General features: G+C 43.0%; 1 protein-coding gene across 1 annotated transcript; it reads right to left on the bottom strand.

Moving 5' to 3' along the window:
• Nucleotides 1–565: 565 nt before the first annotated feature.
• Nucleotides 566–19,505, bottom strand: FRRS1L (ferric chelate reductase 1 like). Its single transcript, XM_060153353.1, has 5 exons — nt 19,253–19,505; nt 8,137–8,221; nt 5,925–6,063; nt 2,684–2,930; nt 566–738 (listed from the first exon to the last, which is right to left on the bottom strand). Exons 1-5 carry the CDS (start codon nt 19,488–19,490, stop codon nt 566–568), a joined length of 882 nt encoding a protein of 293 aa, XP_060009336.1. The 5' UTR covers nt 19,491–19,505.
• Nucleotides 19,506–21,597: the final 2,092 nt, after the last annotated feature.

The following is a 21,597-nucleotide window of genomic DNA, read 5'->3' as shown; positions in this document are numbered from 1 at the left end:
TATCCAAATGCCTTCATGCTTTATGAAAATTTGAAAGTTCTTCTGCCTAAAAGGCTGGCTGTGAACTTGGGCCATCCAGTGAAGTTCTCCTTAGTATTACTCCAAGTAACTCTCTTGAGCTGTAGTTGGAAGAGTAAAGGTTGTTTAGAGACATGGTTTCTATGCCTAGCTTTCTCTACCTTGCTATGTGTTATCTTACCAAGTAGCCAAGGCTACACGGCACGAGAGTCATAAAAAGGGAGCCTTCCTGGGTCTCAAATCCCATTCAGTACGATGGCAATAATAATGTTCATCAAGCCAACTCAGAGATGTTGGGAGGCTCAAATAAGAAAACATATTTGAAAGTGAGTGCTTAGAAAAGTGTTAAGTACTTTCCCAAAGTATGGGGTCATTATTAAACAATCCTCTTCGCTTAGAAAAGAAACTTGCTCTTTCTTCCAGAAAGCTGAATCATGTAAGTCTTTTTTTTTTACATAATAGAAGCTAAAATTATACTGCATATTTTAAAAAAATATACTAAAGACTTTCTAATAATGCATTGAATCTGTTGGCTTTGCAGCTGTGGTTAAGGGGTTCCCATCAATAAGTAGAAGGTCAAGGCAACAATGAGAAGCAGACAGAATGGAGAGGAGAAGGTCTGATAGGCAGCTGATGGCATAAAAATGTCCTCATACTTGTAAATACTGACAACACGCTCTGAAGTCGGTGGTGAGTCTATATCGTGTCGGGTGATGGAGCCTTTAAAGAGGAAAGAAATAAAAAGGAAGGGGCGATAGAAAAAAGGTACAGATTTAAAATGATACATGCAAACCACAGAAAAACTAAACTTCAAAGAACAAGAGCTACTATTTTTTTTTCCAAATATATTTTTTATGTATGGCTCATTAACCACTCCTGACCACATGGACTCCCTTGCAGATGGAAGTCTATGGGATATCAAGTGGTAGCTTGCCCAGGCCAGACCAGAGAGGGTGTGGTGTGCTGTGTGTCTGTATGTCTGCATGTCTGTCTGGCAGAGTGGTGTGGAATGGTACAGAAAGTAAGAGGATTAAGATACCAAACAAGCCTTTGGATGGGAAACATTTTTTGACCTGTATGCAAAGGCTGCTTAATAAGCTGAAATTGATAGGAAGGGCCTGACCTTTGGATTAACCCATATGAAATTTAGGAGACTAAGGCATATGAATTTAGAGCAGAGATCTTGGAAATACGGCTCAGAGCGAGGGTTTTTTAAGGTACTATTTGCTAGAGAAGCTGTGTCCAACTGGACATGTCAAGCCCCTGCTGCAGTGTCCATGCTGCCTCCTGTTAACACAAACCAAACGCCTCCGGCTGGCAAGAGTTTTTCTCTCAACTGGTCCCATTCACCTCTCCTCCCTAACCTCAATCATTGGTCACCTACATGAATTCCCAGGCTTAACTATGTACCTCCAATTCATACCTTTCTTGAGGGAAAGGCTAGATACAGCTACCAAGAGGCAGAACCAAACTCAAGCCCAGAGTTTTAGATTCCAAATCCCATCATTTAAAATGAGTTCATTTCTCCAGCCTAAGACATAGTTTATTTCCCAGGGCACTGAAAGTACTCAAAGGTATAACTGTAGGTCCACTGTCGGTAACCTGGGAAATAAGCAAATAGAAAAGGTGTCACAAATCTGGAGGCATCCATATGTTTTCCCAACTAGAAACAGGCAAAAAAAAATGGTATAAAATCTCCAATCGATCAATGGGAACAATTTGAAAAGGAAAAAAAGATCAGATTAGGCAACGGATAGTTGATGAGAAAGATGCAATTCCCAGAATGAGTTCTCATACAGGGACTGAGAACAGCTCACTTCCATCCTTGGTCAGGCCATCAGGCTGATGAACCAGGAGGAATGCTGTAGACACAGTGTATCTTGATTTTAGCAGCCTCTCAAAGGCTTCATGATATGCTTGGGTCACTGCTGGGGAAATGCTGAAGAGCCTTGCCGCCCAGAGTGAGGTCATCAGTGGACCAACTTGTTAGAAATGCAGAATCTCAGGCCCCACACTAGACCTACTGAAAACTGCATTTTAACAATATAGCCAGGCAATCCCCATACACAGTAAAATTTGAGGAGTAATGGGCTAAACAATAGGATAATTTGGTAGATTTATGACCACCAGAAGAGTCATAAAGTGAGTGTCAATCTCTAGAGAAGTTGCCAGAGGCCCTTTCCTGTTCAATATTTTTCTATTTAGAGCATAGGAGTTAAGAGTACTCACTGATTTTGAAGTCAGACAGATCTAGGTTTGAATTTCAGTTCTTCCATTAATTAGCTATATAGCCTTGAGCAAGTTCCTAAATCTCTCTAAAATGAGGGTAATTCCTACAATTCTGGAGGACGTGGTGAGGAGTAAATGAGACCATTGTGAGAATTAGAGTCCACATATCATATACAGCAGACATATGATCTGTTTCATTAAGCACAGAGCTCATCATATACTATCTTGTATATCTTGCTCTAACTATGCATGTGTATAACTTGTCCATTTCTGTGTTCATGTGTATAAGTCCATTATAACATTCTGAAGGCAGAACATTCATATCGCCTTTCTCTCTTATGTTAGGCAAGTGCTTATCACTCTCTCGCCCAGTCAATAAGGACTACAAGCACAGCAGTGTTTGGTGTTTAATTCAGATACCAAAATGTAAGCTTACCCTGAATGGCTGGACCCCAAGCAAACAGATAATACCAACTTAAATGCAGATCAACAATTGTTTCATCTCTGGGAACATTCACAGGCCGTTTAAATCTGCAGGTGACCCGATTATTCTCAAAAACTCCTTCCTCATCTCTGGCAGGATTTCTCTGAATCTCCTTTGCCCACTGGCCTACGTTATAGAAGTGCTGTACGCGCACCCTGCCGTTGTCGTCGTGGACGCAGGCCATGACATCATCACCACCCTAACACGAAAGATGATGGAGAAAAAAGTCAAAAGGTGTGTCTTTGGCAAACTTTTCTGCTAGAAAGAAATTTCACTCCGAAATATACGATCCATTAACTCTGTAATTGGAAGCCCCACCCCCAAAAATTGTTCTAAAAGCCATTAAAAATCTTTAGCCAGGGACTTCCCTGGCGGTCCAGTGGTTAAGACTTTGCTTTCCAGTGCAGGGGGTGCGGGTTCGATCCCTGGTCAGGGAGCTAAGATCCCACATGCCTTGCGGCCAAAAAACCAAAACATAAAACAGAAGCAATATTGTAACAAATTCAATAAAGACTTTAAAAATGATCCACATCAAAAAAATCTTTAAAAAAAATCTTTAACCAAGTGACCAGAGTTTGTATCACCATAGCTGACATCGAGTGCCTCCTAATGAGCCATTTAGAGAAGAATACATCACCGGCTCTCCAGCAGTCCTGCCGAAAACACAGACACTAACCTAATCATAAGCCAGCAATCAGACAAACCTGAATGGAAGGTCATTCTACCAAAACACTGGCCTGTAATCTTCAAAAGGGTCAATGTCGTGAAAGACCAAAAAGAAAAGAAAAAAGCAAAGATAAGAAACTATTTCAAAATACGTAAGACTAAAGATACATGACAGCTAATGGTGTTCCTAGACAGACTCCTGAGTCATAAAATAAAAATTTCTGTAAAGGGCAGTATGGGGACAAAGGGCAAATTTGAAAATGGACAAGTATATTTGATAATACTATTGTATCTATGCTAAACTTCCTGAATTTAATAAACTATATAATGAAAAAGAATGTCTTTGATCTTAGGAGATACCCACTTAAATATTTAGGGTTAAAGGGTCATGATATCTTCAATGTAACCTCCAAAGTTTCCAGAAAATAATAAAAATAGTAAGTAGTAGCAGCAGTCAGAGTTGTTGCAGTAGCAGCAGCAGTAAAGAGACATAAAGCATATGTGGCAAATGTTATTGTTTGAGAAAAAGTGATAGTGGTGACAGTTCCATACCATGAATGTAACTGATGCCACTGAATTGAATACTTTAAAATGGTAAATTTTAGGTTATGTACGTTTTGCCACAATTTAAAAAGTTACCATTTGGTGAATCTAGGTGAAACATATATACAGGAGTTTATGGTCCTATCCTTGCAGCTTGTCTGTAGGTTTAACATTTTCGTAAAAAACAAACCAAAAATGTTATAGGTGTTCATCAGTTATAACAAATGTACTCTCCTGTGAGGGATGCTGATAATGGTGGAGGCTCTGCGCGTGTGTGTTGGGGGGGGGTATATGGAAATCTTCTGTACCCTCTATTCAATTTTGCTGTGAACCTAAAACTTCTCTAAAAAATAAAATCTAACGAAGAAAACAGTAATGCATCATTTCAAAAAAAGTTAAAGGTTATTAAAAAAGGGTTCCATTTTGCTTTTCCTGTGCATCAGGTTTGGAAAACTTTTCAATCTGTGCTTCTTGGAGTAATAGGAGAAGAAAAGAGAGACCTATATTTTATTTTTTTTTGAGACCTATACTTTAAAGGCCTCTAGATAGCAAAATGTCAAACATAAAATCTGAATGCTCCTCACTCGACCTTCCTCCTCTGAGCCCCCTAATCTTAACAGCTGCATCATGAGTGCAAATGCATTCCAGGACAAGAAATGGTCAATTGCACTGCAAGCCAGCTTCTGGGATGACACACACACCTGCTGTTTCTCCTATTGACCCTAAAGTAGGAGATAAGTGATATAAATTAGTGTCCATGGCATCTTACCAGGTGGACCCACTGTCTTACAGCCTGGACTGAGAAGTGCATTCTTCTAGTGACTCTCCAAGAACGAACTCACTGGAGCTCTGATTGCTTAGCCTGATCCCCCAGTCTCTTCTTACCGCCCACATACAACCTATGTCCAATCCACCAGCAAAGACTGTCAGCGCTACCTTCAAAACATATCTGAAATCTGAACCCTTCCCACCACGCCTGCTGCCATAACCCTGGTCTGAGCTGCCCTCCTCTCATTGGAAGAACCTCAAAACAGACCATGTGAAGAGAAGCAGCAGCAGCACACGCAAAGGTTCAAAGGCCTAAGAAAGTCTGGCTATTTGGGAAGCACCTTGGCACAGTGAATGGCAAATGATGACGCTCCAGAGGAAAGAATGCAGCAGAGGCACAGACAGAAGCAGAGGTGAGGGATGGTCAGCTACCTGGGTTCCTGCCTGTTCCCGTTCACAGTCCTTTCTGAGGACCAGATGTGTTCCTGCCCATGCACACTGTGGAAGACTGAATCGTTGGACACAATTCTTCACTCCCCCGCTGTTATATTATGTACATACACCTTCACAAGGCTTCTTGCTAGAGGGAGTGTATTTCTCTGCCCCTTCATTCTGGGCTTGGCTGTGTGAATTACTTCAGGCAATGCAATATTATCAGCAGATGTGATGTGAACACGGGTTTGAAATAAGCTTGGATGGCTCTTGTGCTTCTGCCTCTGCCATGAGAAAAACACGCCTGGGTAGCTACTGGTTCCAGAATGATTAGAGAATACCTGAATCCGGGCCATGGCCTGGAGCCAAGCCCAGCTGAGTCCCAGCCAATCCACACACATGTGAGCAAGAAAGAAATGCTTCCTGTTATCAGCCGTGTAGTTTTGGGGGCTCTCTTGCAGCAGTACTGTGGAAATAACTAATGAATACAGGTACCACGAGACACCTTGTATTCTCATAACCAACACTTCCATCTCCGTTTAAGCTAGCTTGAAATTTTTTTTAACTTGTAATCAGAGAGCCGTAACTAGTATAATTGTTATAAGGATTTGATCAATTTACTTGCTTTACTTTGAAAAAGAAAATTAAATGCCAGAAATCGGCTTCTCCCATTTAAAAGTGGCGTCATAACTTAGGGAAACACAACCGTGCTCATTCTCTAAAGTTTAAAGTAGCACAGCAAACTAAAGAGAAAAATTAGCTTCTATCATGCTTTGTGTCTTACCATTTTCTTGTCTGAAGAGAATCCAACTGCTACCCAACCATCTGTGTCTGCACTCAGCTCAAATTCCACATCAGCCCCTATCATCCGGTAACTAAGGAAGTAGTCACAGGTCTCTGCATTACAGCCCGGTTTGCCATATCTATAGGATATATCAAAACAGATATTACTGCTTCCTCAGCCACTTACTCAAAATACATCAACAGAACATCTGTGTGTCAGGCAGGACGCTAAGCAATATTAATAAATAAATTAGATCTTTGCTACCTGGGATCTCAAAACCCCAGTTTCACTCAGGAGAGACCATGGAGACGGAACGCTCCTCTTTATCTACCTGCAAACTGAGGTCCAGAGATGGGAAGGAACTTACCGAGTGAATCAAGCTGGAACAGGACTGAACCTGGGCCTCCAGGCCTAGCCAGGGTTCTCTACGTGTTATTAGAGTTTCTCAAATATTAATTATTACTGAATTATTTCTGCATCCCTTTTAGAGAAAAAAAATTCTCTGAGTTAATAATTTAAATAATTTAAATTACCAGTTCTTTTCACTTACAAATTTTCAATTAAACTACAAAATTAAACTAACAAAAATGGGCAAATTAAATATAGATTAAACTACAAAACCAGGAACTTTTAAATTCATAGCATTCACGTGACAAATGAGGTCATTTCACTGAAAGCGACTTTCTGCTTACCTGCATGTAGCGTGTCTGAGTGGACTCTGCGGGGTCTTTATTTTGAGCATGTTCTTACTACTAGACATGACTCCACTCCCCTCCACTTTTATCTGTCTGAATTGCTCCACAACACTTATACATACAAGGCACCAAACAAATGCCTCATCTGGTATTCACTGGGCGCGAATGCATCATTTCTTCATAAAATTTGCTTTTGCTCTATCGGGCTACTTGGTGCTAATACAATTCAGACACTAAAGTATAGAGCACTGTAAGGTAGTGATCCAGATAACCCGATTATGCGTGTGTTAATCTGTTTAAGGAGCATCACTGAAATGAAAACATGAATTTAAATTTTCTTCCAGAGGACTTGCGGATCCTTTAAGGATCAGCAAGCCCTAGTTTCAGGAACACTGCTTTACACCATTTTCAGAAACGACAGAAAATCGTAGCAACGGGTGGGATAATCTAAGCTCAGATGGAAGGTATCTAAAAGTACAGGATGCAAGGCTGCCAAGTATTGACGGAGGAGGGAGACAAGGAACATGCAGCTCTGCTGGCAGATACCCTGAGAAGCTGGCAGGAGGTGTAAGCTCAAGACCACAGGAACTGGGCTGAAAAAGCTGAAAAGGGTGAGGAAAGCTAAAAGAGGGGTGAATGGGCCAGAAAGGAAGTCTCCCTGAAGCCAGCAGGGCACTAAAATGCCTTCGCTTCTCAAAAATATCCCCTAATCACCAGAAGTATTCTTTGCTGGCTATCTTCCCCAATAATCATATCACTGGATTTTTAAAAATTCCTTAGAAATACACTTGTAATCAAAGAAAACTCAAAACCCCCATGTTCAATTGTTTCTCCTTGAGCACTGAACCAAAAAAAAAAAACCAAAACATTCAGTGCAGTGGCCATCAAAATCTTTACTCAAGGACAATTTGTTTTAGGAAATAAAGGATTCAAAGAAAAGGAGGCTTTCCCAACAAAGCACAGCTGTCTAGACGGGAGGCCCACTGTCTACACTACTGTTTTCTAGCTCCAGCCCATCACGTCTTGACAGCATACTATGAATAATCAGGCAGGAACTCACTAGATCTGAGACAACTAGCTAGACACAATAATCAATGCGTAATGACTAGTTAGTATCATACAGCTACCCAAAAGTCATGACTATTGATTTGAAAAGGAACTGGGTCTCAGGCACATCTATTATTGCCTGTCCCATCCACACCCCTGCTGAATAAGCAGAGACATCTGTGTTATGTGATTCTTTTTCCTACAGCCAACTGGTTAGACACCTGAGCCAATGGCGTACAGTCACAAATAAAGACCTAGAGAAGAACGTTCTAGGGCCAACGGGCATGCTACAGCTCAAGGCTTGGAAGACTGAAACCTGGGGTGGCCATCAGAAACAAGCCGCATCTCTGCTGAAGTTATGAGGGGTACAGGTCCCTGGTTAGAGTGAACTGCATGCAATTTAAATACTACCTTGAGAAGTAAAATCAAAGTCTTGGCTTTAAAGTTATCCAACTCGCAGATCTACCAACCTAAAGCATCCCTTAGTTTTTCCACAGTCATCCACTTTGATTTTGGCAAATGGATCCACAGGAGGAGCAGTAGGGAAAGGGTAACCTGGCCAGTGAGAATAAATAATGGTTAGAAAATCCAGGAACAACGTTTCCAATGAGAAATGCTTCTTTTTAGTAGGTTGACTATTCTCTAGCGCACGCGTCTAGAAATGGTGAAGGCCTCAGAAAAGAGCTTTGTTGAAGCCTAATCACCCTTCTCATGAGGGGCAGGTGGGGGCACACATCTTTGAACCCAGCCTTGCGTGTTAACTGAGAAAGGGCTTTTTCCTCATTTACAGGTAAGGAGCCTGAGGCACTGAAAGAGGACATAATATCATACCCACTGGCTCACCACTGTCCCCTGAGAGTGTGAAAATCACACTTTTATACAATACACATGTTCTAAAAGAAAAAATAAATGAAACATTTCTATATTTGATAGCAGAGGTTTTCCATTTATATCTATATAATATGATTTTTCTGTTTCTCTGAACTTCCATTTTTCATTAAGCTGTATAGAACATTTTATCTCACTAATTCTTTAAACAAATCATTTCATGCATCTTTCTTAACATCATAATGCATTCAACCACACATCAAAGGAAAGCCTGCATTATGCTTCCAGTCTGTGACACAAATATTTTCCTTCTAGGCTGTCCACTCCCTGCACCATGTGTGATTCATCTTGTATTCTCTGCCCAGCACAGTGCTTGACACTGGACATTGAATGATTGTCAAATGAATAAATAAAATCACCCATAGATATTAGGCAGTGCGAATACACTTAAAAAAATTATTGTATTAGTTTTTCTTTTCTCACTATTCTGAAGTCCTTTCTTTGTGATTTGTAATTTTTTTAAATGAGGTTTTGTTTACTTTGTTTCATTAAATTATACTTTTAAAAAAAAGCCAACAGCAGATGCAAACTATTACATTTAGAATGGATAAATAAGAAGGTCCTAATGTATAGCACAGGAAACTATATTCAATATCCTGTGATAAACCATAATGGAAAAGAATCTAAAAAAAGAATGTCTATACGTGTATAACTGAGTCACTTTGCTGTACAGAAGAGATTAGCACGACATTGTAAATCAACTACACTTCAATAAAAAAAAAAGTCACCAGGCCACATTTTCCTGGTTCATATCTGTGCTCTATGGACAGTTCATCTCTACTACCCTGGATCTTGATCACATACTAAAGTATAGCCCTACCTTTTCACCATCTTTAAGTACTTGGGCCAGATGCATTACTTTTTCTATTTTCATGCTTATTTTATGCTAAGTCGTAAATCCACTTAAGTACTATAGACTGAGTCCCACCTTGAATGAGTTTTTTGTTTTTCTCTTACTATTTATGGAGTTCGACGCTACTATGTTAAGCATCATCCTATATGTTCTTCCTCTTATTTCTCACTACAATGCTGTGGCTATTTTTTCTCAGCGTATTTATCCAGGAATGCAATGACTACTTATGTTTTTAAGGTTCTATAGGTGTCTGAAAAAGACAATCTCTTGTAATGTTGCTTCTGACGCAGGTTCACCATTTCCTTCCATCGTCCTTACTACTTCCTAGCGTCTAGAATAATACATCAGCATATAGCAAATTTCCAGCTCAATAAATGCCAGTAATTATTACTATTGGATTATTATTACTATTAAATTTTTAAACTACCCATTGGGTAAGATTGTCTCTAGAAGAAGAATGGGTTTCTAAGCTCCAAATAAGAGCAAGTTCTGGAACAAAGCTCACTTATAAATGTATTGAACTAGCTTATTAATGTTGGTAAATGGCTTATTTCTCAGGGCTTTTCTAGCACTGATTTCCTATTTTATATGCTTCTAAATCTTGGAATGAGAACTTTTGTTGTCAAATGAATTTGGGCATCATTTAATAATATCACATTTTCTTCTCATTTTGTAAGATGTTTTGTTTTTTTAAGTATAAATTTATTTATTTTTCACTGCACTGGGTCTTCGTTGTTGCATGCAGGCTTTCTCTAGTTATGGCGAGCGGGGGCTACTCTTCATTGCGGTGCGCGGGCTTCTCATTGCGGTGGCTTCTCTTGTTGCAGAGCATGGGCTCTAGGCACACGGGCTCAGTAGTTGTGGCTCGCAGGCTCTAGAGCGCAAGCTCAGTAGCTGTGGCGCACGGGCTTAGTTGCTCCATGGCATGTGGGATCTTCCCGGACCAGGGCTCGAACCCATGTCCCCTGCACTGGCAGGTGGATTCTTAACCACTGCGCCACCAGGGAAGTCCCTGTAAGATGTTTTGTAATAAAGAATTTGATTGGTTTTTGTCCCTGGTTCCTGGGAAGGAGACTCTAAATCCTTGGAATTTCCCAATGGGTCTTTCTTATTCCTGAGCCTCTTGGGTTCACACCTGAGTTTATGCTAAGAGATAAGATGACTCAGAATGGGGACTGGTCACTAGAAAGACGAACCACGTGATTAGAGGTTTGGGGCTTTGAGCTAGCCCTGCCTCCAGGGAGGGGGTGAGGGGCTGGAGATTGAGTTCAATTCTGTAGCTAATGATTAAATCAACCATGCCTAGGTAATGAAACCCCAATAGAAACACTGGACACTGAAGCTCAGTGCAGCTTTCTGGTGGTGAACACACTGATATGCCGGGAGGGTGACAAGTCATGATTCCATGGAGAGGAATCCTCTCCTTCCAGGACAGGACATGGAAACTGCATTCATGAGTCCCCCAGACTCTGCCCTGTGTGTGTCTTCATTGGCTGTTTCTGAGCTGTATCCTTGATACTAAAACTGTTGTTGTGTGTACAGCCCATTCCTGAATCCTTTGAGACATTGTAGTGAATTATAGACCCAAGGGGGGTTGTGAGTGGCCCCTGGATTGGTAGCCAGTTGGTCTGAAGTGAGGCTAGTCTTGTTGTGGACCATGCCCTTTAACCTGTGGGGTCATTAGTGCCAGAACTGAATTTCAAGACACCAACTGGGGTTGGTATCAGAATATAAGCAAAGCAATATTATATTTTTTTTCCTGAAATTAAATGATCTACTATTTGGAATAAAATAAGTTTGGACCACGTGCCAATATTTAAGCTCTTGTATCTCAGCTACAACCCAGCCTCTACAGCCAGCTGTAGGATGGGCTAGTACTCTGCAAACCACATCTCTCCTTTGCCAGCTGGCTAGGTTCTGCCAAAAGAAAACATTAAAGGGAGGTTGGGAGGCAGGAGGAGGGAAAGACCATTTGTTCCTGTTTGATTGCTGTCCAATATGCAAGTCCTCAGCAACTCTACTTCATCCTTGCATTGGCAGTCGGTTTGAGTTTACAGCTTTTTTCTAGACTCCCAGGACTAGCCTCTTCAAAGGAACCAGCATCAGCTGGGCAGACAGCCCATTCTCAGAGGATGGGCTGCACCTCTGGGGTGGGGGTGGGAGTGGGAGGTCCCTTGTCTGAGCTCTTGGCTCTCACAACCTCAAGCGCTTCTCTCTGCTCTCTCAGCCCCAGGGCCGGCAGCCGCTTCCCAAAGTGACTTTCTCTGAGCTCCCTTTTTGCTTCTGCAGTCCCCTCAATACCTTTTCAGACAGCTCCCTGGGCTGGTTATCCTGTTTTAAAAAGCTTAAAAAATTGGTTTCTGTCTTTCTGACTAAACCTTGATGGGTAGAGAGTAAGTGTATTAATCCTTGAATAGCAATACAATGTAAATGTTTGTGAAAAACCATATCTTATTAGCAGTTATCATCTTGAAGCCTAGAGAATAAAGATATTCAATTGGATCTGTTTTACATGCACTGTACAATTTTATTGGAAAATTATGTTTATTGTAGAATTTTAATTTTTAAATACCCTAGGTACACAGAATTAACGATATTTCTTGATTTATGGAACACTCCGTTGTATGGATTACAACATTTTTTTATCCATTCAGGGGCTGACAGACATTTGGGTTGTTTCTACTTTGGGGCTATTATGAATAATGCTGCCATGAACATCTGTGTACAAGTCTTTGTGTGAACATATGTTTTCAGTTCTCTTGGAATAGAATTGCTGTGTCATATGTTAACTCTACGTTTAACTTCGTGAGGAACTATCAAATTATTTTCCAAAGTAGCCGCACTGTTTTACATTCTTACCAGCAATGTACTGTGGGGGGGTTGGGGGAAGGTCCTTTTTTTTTTTTTTTTTTTATAGCCATCCTAGTGGGTGTTAAGTGGTATCTCATTATGATTTTGATTTACATTTTCTTAATGACTAATGATGCTGAGTATCTTTTCATGTGCTTATTGGCTATTTGTATATCTTCTTTGGAGAAATGTCTATTTAGAGCCTTTCTCCATGTTTTAATAGGGTAGGCTGTCTTTTTATTATTGAGTTGTAATGTATTAGCTTTTTTTTTTTTTTTTTTCCCCGGTACGCAGGCCTCTCACTGTCGTGGCCTCTCCCGCTGCAGAGCACAGGCTCCGGACGTGCAGGCCCAGCGGCCATGGCTCACGGACCCAGCCGCTCCGCGGCATGTGGGATCTTCCCGGACCAGGGCACGAACCTGTGTCCCCTGCATCGGCAGGCAGACTCTCAACCACTGTGCCACCAGGGAAGCCCTATATTAGCTTTTTACTCTCTGCTGTGTCTAGGGTTATTTCTCCCTTTTCTCATTCCTAATATTATTTGTCTTCTCTCTTTTTCTCCTTATCAATCTTGCCAGAATCCTATTGTGAGAGTTAATTTTATGTGCCAACTTGGCTAGGCCAGGTGCCCAGATATGTGGTCAAACATTATTCTGGATGTTTCTGTGAGAGTGTTTTTGGATGAGATAAACATTTAACATTTTGTATCAGTGGACTCTGAGTAAAGCAGATTGCCCTCCATAATGTAGGTGGGCCTCAACCCCAGCTGGACAGAACAAAAAGACTGACCTTCCCCAGGCAAGAGTGAATTCTGTGGCAGGTGGCCTTCAGACTTGAACTATAACATCGGCTCTCTCCTGGGTCTCCAGCCTGCCAGCCCACCCTGCAGATTCTGGACTTGCCAACCTCCAAAACTGTGTGAGCCAACTCCTTAAAATAAACTTCTCTCTCTCTGTCTCTCATCTATATATACATACACATCCTATTGGTTGTGTCTCTCTGGATAACACTGACTAATACACGTATCTACTTCATTCATATTTTCAAAGAATCACTTCTGGCTTTTTTCATCCTCTTTACTGACTATTTGGTTTCTATTTCATTAAACTCTGCTACTTCGTTATTTCTTTCCTCCTACTTTCCTCAGTTTTCCTTTCTCTAACTTCACAGTTCTTTGGCACTTCTCCTTTTCTTCTATCAACGTTTAAGCCCAACAATCAACTCCCTCCAGGGGTTTCTGCCTGGACATTCCACAAGCAAAACAATTCCAGACGCCCAACACTGAGCTTCTCCACCTCCCAAATGCCCTTCCTCCTATGTTTTCTATCTTAGTGAAGAATCCCACCACCCACCCCCAGTCTCCCAACCCTGAAACCCCAGATTCCTCCACCTGGAACATTTCCTGCATCACCATTCCTTTCATTCCCACCCTGAAACATGAGCCTGCCTCTTGGCTATTGTACCACCTCCTATCTGATTCCCCCACTTCCCTTCTAATTCTTCCACCAGCGCCAGGTTTCTAAAACAGAAATCAGATCTTGTCACAACGCCATTTGAAGACCTTTACTGGCCTCTCCCCACCCTCTCCTATCTCTCCTACACTCACTCGTCTTCCTTAGTCCTGAGATGTATGCGTCAGACCCCCAGCCATGCCAGCTCCTGCTTTTCCCCTTAGCTTTATCCATGCTCCCACTTTTTTCTTCTATTGAAGTATAAGTTGATTTAGAATGTTGTTGCTCCCACCTTTTTATTACTGGTTTTTGGTGGTTTTGTTTGTTTGTTCCTTTCCCTCCACTTTCCGTTTTAGTGCTTTCTTTCTCTTTATCGAAAATTAAAATTTGGACGAAGACCAAATAATATTGGTTTGAGGCAAAAAAACCTTTCTATTCTCCTTCCCTTTCCTTCTTCTTACATGTGCCCTGTAAACCCCTCCAATTAACTGTTCTGTCTTGGAGGATGAAAGACATTTTACCTCCCTTCAAGAGGCACTTATTGTCTTGGTTCATTTCTCCAGGTTCTCAACATGCCTCTGTTGTTTCCATTCTTGTCTAACACGCAGCCACTATCTGTTCCTCTTTTGCAATCCCTTGAGCCTATTTTGCCATACTCCACTAGGTGGATAATGGCTTCTCGTTTGCTATTTATTGCTTCTAATTAACTGCTTGGATCACAGCCCTCAGGTATTAATTTGGTACTCAGTTCCTTGAAGTTTTAACCAGAAATTATCTGTTCAAATCTCTGAGAGCTACTGCATCAGCCTATTTCTCTTTCTGGACTGCCTGAATCGTTTCTGCTTATCAGAACCATATAATGAAGCAAAAATGTCAAGGGACTTTGTAAAATGGAACATTCCACCCACGTGGAGCCCGTTTAGCAAAGCTTTCATCATGGCACTCCACCACTCAGGAACCTGCAGTTCCCAACTGACTACCCCATCAATTCCAAGCCCCTCTTTTCAAGTTTGCCCATAAAAATGCCCCATCCCGCCTGTTCCACTGCATTTCCTAGCACATGTGTTTAGAAGAGAGGTCCATGAGGGCCTTCTCTTCTAAACATGCTGGACACCTCACACCACCTTATCCATAAAGTCAATCAACAACAAACCCACCCGGTTCTCTGCTACTTTCTAGCTGTGTGACTTTAGCTACAATATTTAAACTTTCTGGGGGTCAGTTTCCTTAACTCCAAAGTGGGAATAGCAGTAGTATCTAAGTCAGTGTTGCTATAAAGATTAAAGTTAATATGGGTAAGGTACTTAGGACAGTGACTGGCACACAGTAGGCACTTAATAAAAGTCAGCTCCAGTTAGTGTTATTATTGGGTTAGATTCATGGATATGAACTAGATGTAGATTATTTACCTTTAAATTATTTACCTTTTCTGTGATTTGTTTTGGTTTTATTCTCCTGCCCCAAAACTATATATATGTGTGTGTATATATATATATATATATATGCTGTTTCTACTTTGTCACTGAAAAAGGTGACACTATCTTTGTTCAAACCAACGTACTATAAATACTATAAATGAAATACTATAAATGAAAAAAATACGTGTGCATGTGCCTCTGTGTGTGAGTGGGGGGGGTGTCTTTTTATTCTCAGTACGTATATATGTACCACAAGGGGAAAAGCATCCCAAATGTTTATATGTATGGGGATGAGTTATGTATCCACATACAATACACAGTAGACGCAGGAAGAATATAGGCAGATGAAGGAACTCCTGCCCTTCCCCCCAAGCTCTGTTCTTCTCTCTACTGCCTTACGAGCTCTTTCCCAAGATGGGAAAAATTGTGGTCAGAACTCAATGGTCAGAAACTCATTGATTGACTGGGCCATGTTTTACAAGTGGTCAGACTACTATGCCTTAAAGATAAGCAACCCTGAATGGTGTTCCTTGTTTCCTTCCAAGGTAGGATATGGCCCAAGGGCAAGCCAGCTACCATCATCCAAGTGGCTGGCTGATGAGTCTCAGGGTTTGCTCCTCAGACCTGGTCTGTAAATCTTAGCAGCAAGGAAAAGGGAGCAGCAGGCTTCACTTAGGACTTAACCCTAAGCCAACACCCAACTCCATTTTTTTCAGAGAAACCTCAGAATAGGAGGTTTGCCCATGATCATGTGGTGATCTGTTTTATATTTCTACTGCTGTTCTGAATATATAGATTCTGGCTTTGAGAACCTCAAGGGTAAGAGGGTATGAGTGATAGGAGTCAAGCACCAAGAACCTAACCAAACTGTTAACCATAGAGAGCACAAAGGGTCACAGCACGGTTAGACAGTGTACTCTGGGAGAATATCTTGCCTAATGGCAGGGAATGGGGGGAGAAAAGCAGAGAAGCCCTCTGAAAGAGGCAGCAACTGAGCTGGGGCTGTAAGGCTGAGTAGTACAGGCTAAGACATTCTGAAATGAGAATGTCTTAGCTTGAGAATTCTGAAAACTAGCATCATTAAACCAAAATATAATTTAAATTTAAAAAAATGAACATGTTAGGGGGTGATGAGAAACATCAAATCAGCCAGTGTTCAGTCTGTAGCCTGGGGGTCTTGGGCAACCTGGACACTGGAGAAATGGTCTCTGGACAAGGTGGGTAATGGTCACTGGGCTCAACCAGAGTTTCAGGGAATTCTCCATGCCCACCCCATTATTCTAATTCCCTTTTCTGATTTCATACTACTGGGCTACTTTTTCATTAAAAATTCAGTTTGTCGGCAACTTTGTACCCTGCATAGAGAAAACAGCCCAGTCACTAGAAAAAGACAAGCCCACTTGTACTGATAGAAAGATAGAATTGTTTAAAGGTACTATTTCTACCTCTTCATTTGCCACTTCCTCCAAAATCAACTTGTCTCCCTCCTTCCTTCTCCACTGAACTCATCCCAGGAAAATCCACCCATTACCTCTCATTTCCTGAATCCATCAACTATTTTAACTCTTCACTGGGCCTCCCCATGGCATGGGACACTCTTCCTGATGCCTTTTTCCTTCGTCTCCTGGGTGGGAAACCATTCTGGGACATTTCCTCGTTCTGCTTCTCCATCTCTGGCAGTACCCTTTTAAGGCAGTGTCATTGATTATTTCTAAGGATCTTGGGAAAGTCTCTACTCAGGACCCACAAGGCTAAAGCCTAGGCCTAGGGTAATCTAGTAGACGTGCTTCCTCTGGGAGGCTCACCCCACAAACATCCCCACTAGCACCCACCAGATGGTTGTAGGATCAGCCTTTGAAAATAAGTGAAAGGATCAGAGAGAAGGGTAGAATGGGCAGTGAAAGCTCAGAGTGAGGGAAAGGAAGGAGTGAGAGATGGTTGTAAATGAAAGTTGGGTCAGACAGAAAATTCCAGATAAAGGAGCTGAAGCTTCCTCCAGGGAGTAGGTTGGAACCATTGCAGATTTTTGAGGGTTAGAGCCAGGCTTCTAAGTTTGTGCATGTGTATGTGCAGAATGGGTGAGAGTGCCAAGCAGACAAACTAGAGATTTGTACACATCACAGGCCCTGCTACCCCTGTAGGGTCACCTCACCTAAGTGCCCTCCCCCTTTTGTCTCACCAAAGTCTCTCACACTTCCTGGTTCAACTCTATAAAGCTTTCCTTTGGGCTGCAGCCCACCTGATGTCCATGTTCATAAAAGTGCCTGGACTATACAACTAACTTCATTCTCTCTATATATACAAACGGACATAGAATCTGACCTTGTTCTCCATTTGTTAGATGCATGTGCCCAATGAGAATATAATTTCTCATGTGCCACCTTTAAGTCACCTAGCAGTGTGCTAGGCTGACTATGAACAGAATAACTACGTATTACATGCTTTCAAAAAGAGATGGATTTTGTACTATTTATTCTTTTATAGAGTGACAGATTCTACTTCTGCTTGTTGTTCCCCTACTCTGCCCCTGCATTCTTTCCTTCTCCCTGACCACATGGCTACCCAGCTAGAACACTCTACTTTTCAGCCTCCCTTGCAGCTAGGTCATGTAATTAGGTTCTTGCCAGAGAAATGTGAACCGCAGTGATTTGTGCAACCAGCCTAAAAGGTAATTGTTTGTCCTGAACTTCCTCTCTTTCTCCTTTCCTTAAGCTTGAACAAAGACGTGCAAGCAACCTGACTTCCACACAGATGAGGACAAAGCCTTAGAGGGTGGGGGAACAACATCAGGGAAAGAACCTAGGTCCTTGAATGACCTTGTGGAACAGAGCTGGACCACCTGCCCAGACCAGCCAGACTCAAGTGAAAGAAAAATAAACTATCTTATTTAAGCCACTGTATGTTGGGGTCCCTGTTTCAGCAGTTAAGCAACTACCCAACTAATGTATTTCCCCAAATCCATTTCTCCATATAATACAGTAAGTCCAGCTTTTGAATTGGGCATATTACTTCCCAGAAAAAGGCTACATTTCCCAGCCTCCTCTGCACCTATGTGTGACCATATGACTAGGTTGTGGCTAATGAAGTGTAAGTAGAATTGTTACATGGGCCTTCTGAGCAATCTCCTTATAAAGTAGTCAGTGACCTTCGACTGCCTACTTCTAGATTTCTTTACGTGACAGAGGAACTTCTATCTTATTTAAGCTATTAATGTTTGTTTGTTGTAGGTAACTAAACCTAATCTTAAGTAACAGATACATCCAGTGTCATATCATCTGCTGGGACACACAACATTTCAAAGCCCAACTTGATTCTTGGATATTCCTCTTAGCAGAAGAAAAGGAAAATCACTTTCCAAATTGCAGAAGTAAGAAGCCAGTTTCCATTCCTTCTGAAGAAAATCAGCTTGGCTTTTGTGCTCACTGAAACACTGCCTCTACAGGGAGGTCATTGAGGGAAAAAAACCCTGTCTCTGGGCCCACCAGGCCCCAACAATGGTGGCTCACACTAGGGATGCATGACATGTGGGAAGACAGTAAAGAAGTGGGATGGAAGTGGGGAAAGAGAGGTGACCCGGCTCTCATGGGCAGGGCAGTGAGCACGAACAGAACGCTGAGCTTGGGACACTAGCCACTGCAAATTTAGGTCCATACAGACAGGGAGGAACTAAGGCAACATCTCTCTTTAAATTGGGATTTCTGCTTCCCACCAGCTGCTCTTATCTCACACACCCTAGGCCAGATGGCAGTCTCCTCCCTTACCACCCTCTACCCCAATCCCTGACAGAGACAGAGAGTGGAGGCCAGATGCTGAAAACTGGGGGAGCCTAGACTCAGCCCCACCTGTCCGCAGCTTCGCAGGACTTGGCTGACCACCTGCCTCTCCCGGCCTCAGTCTCCCCACCTGTAAAGCCAGCAGCGGGTGGAAGGCGCTGACAGCTCTTGAGACCACTTGTCCTGGCGGATGGGTAGTGAGAGCCACGCGCTCCCCGTCCGGGCCTCGGCCGTGCCGGCGCTGCCTCCATTCGCATCCTAACCAATTGCCCGCCCCCGCCCCCGCTCCTGCCGCCTCCGGTCCCCGTCCCGGGTCTCTGCTCCCGCAGCCCCTCATCCTCCCGCAGCCTCACCCTCCTCGGACAGGTAGCGTAGGTCGTAGAACTCCCCCGCGAAGGTGCCGTAGGAGGAGTCGTGGCGCGGCACCGCCTCGTCGGAGCCCGAGTCCCCCCGCGCGCGGCCCCGGGGCCCCCGGCCCCCGGCGCCCGCGCCGTCGTCCGCGGGGCTGGCGGCACAGGCGACGGGCCCGGCCAGCAGCAGCAAGAGCAGCGGCGCCCAGGCCCTCGGGCACGGCCGGCGCGGCCGCGCCATCGCTATCCACCGATCCCGCAGCCAGGCCGCTCGGGCCGCAGCAGGGGCGCCGCGGGCGCAGGGTCGGTACTGCGCGGCCGCCGCCGCCAGCACGCGTCCGCCCCCTCCCGCAGCCCGCGCAGCCGCGGAGCCGCCCGCACCCGCCGCCTCCCAGCCTCGGTCTGCGCATCCTCGCTTGCGCCAGAAGCCTCCCCTTCTTCCTAGCATCCTCTCCTCCTCGCCCGAACTCTCTTTCTCTGCCTCTGTTCTTTCTCCCATTTCTCCTCCCTCCCTCCACGAGTCTCTCACAGACACAGATTTGGCCCTTCTACCCTCTTGCTACTACTCAGAAAGTGGTCCACGGAGCAGCAGCAGCAGCATCCCCAGAGGCCAGCATGTTAGCATCACTAATCTCGGGCCCCACGGCAGACCCGTGACTCAGGATGCACTTTACCAATATCCCCGGGAGACCCCAGTATACGTTCACATTTAAAAAGTGCTCCCCGGAGGGTTCACCTTGAACACACCTTGTCAGAGTCACTGCTTCCCCCACCTTGTTCCAGCACTTTTTGGTTTATATAAAGCACTTACTATATCCATTACTTCTTGGGAGCATCACTGAAAAAGTTGAAATTGCAAGATCCGCACTTTATAGATAGGTAAACCGAGGTCCTTAGGGCCACTTTAAACATAGGTAAACCGAGGTCCGAGGTCCTTAAGGTCTAGTTTCCCGAGGGAAACTAGAACCCAGCTCTTTGGGCTGGATTCACATAGATTTTTGGCGTGTGCAGTCAGCAGAGGCTGCCGGTGCCCTTGCGTAACGTGCCCCCTTCAACACCAGGCAACTGGTTTACTGGTTTCCCCACAGCGAGCACGTACAGGCCCTTGGCAGGCCCAGACCGTGGAATTCCCGACTTTCCCAAATCCATTCCTGCCGCTTGCAGTTCACTTCCGGTTATTTACTCAGCCATTCATTCATTCATTCATTCACACCAAGCACTTAACTACATGCCAGGCCTTTCCAAATGATGGTTTTGGAGTGATAACACATTCAAACTGCTAAGCTGTTTTCCGCTAGAAAACATGGATACAATTCTTTTTATGCTAGTATTGCAGATCCAGCATTCTAGCTTGCTTTTAAATTTTATTTTATTGCATAAACAAACAAAATAATTATGGAGGCAGAAAAGCATGGAGGTTTCAAACGTAGGCCCAGAAGTCAGGCAGTGCCGCGTGGTGATCAGTAACCTCCATGATGCACTGGAGATTAGGTAAGATGATAGAGGTGAGGATCAGTGGTATTGAATGAATACCTATAGTATTAAACCCTATGACAATGAACGAATGAATATGCCTATGGTTCTGAAATACAAAAATTCAAAAGAAACTAGTGATTACAACCTTTTTTGGCCCAGGAGAGATGGGAGACAGGGGACTGCTGTGAGAAGTGAGAAGTTTTGTGCGACCCAGAGGTCAAATATTTGCTTTTAGGTGTCAGTTAACACTGATGGTGGGTTGTCCAATTGGAGTTTAAACGTGTTTATCCTGACAGGTGAGTCAGGTATAATTCATGGAAACCCTGGGCTTCACTAGGTCTCCCAATATCCCAGTCGTTGTAAGAAATATGTCAGATTTACTGCTTGAAAAAGGTAAGATGAACTATAATTACTTTAAAAATCAAAACAAAGACATTTCTTTCCCAAAAACATAGCTTTCAGAGGATAAAATTCTAAAATACAAGAAATCCAGTCAATTGAAAATCTGTTAGAGTATCCCTAAAAGAACAAAAAAATCCAAAAATAAAATCTTATTGTTAAAAATTGAAATGTCTTTCTTTTCATCTTCCTGTTTATCAGGAAAGATATGGCCAATTTTAAATGGACCAATGTTTAGCAAAAAAAAAACAAGCATTGGACTTCTGATTCTGGTGTTGATTCACTGGTTTGGGAATCCAAGCTGTTATCTATTAACTTATTTTGTATTCCCTTCATTTTAATTAATACAATTAACAGTGATGGTGCCAGATATAAGGCAGATTAAAACCAGGTCATTCTTCTGGTAAACTGGTCTGGTAAAACCAGGTGGGCTATTTTGGGGGGGGGGGCAGGGGATGTCGGGTGCTGGTGTT

Source organism: Lagenorhynchus albirostris, chromosome 7 (assembly GCF_949774975.1).
Source record: "Lagenorhynchus albirostris chromosome 7, mLagAlb1.1, whole genome shotgun sequence".
NCBI lineage: Eukaryota > Metazoa > Chordata > Mammalia > Artiodactyla > Delphinidae > Lagenorhynchus > Lagenorhynchus albirostris.
This window is presented reverse-complemented; position numbering and strand designations above follow the sequence as displayed.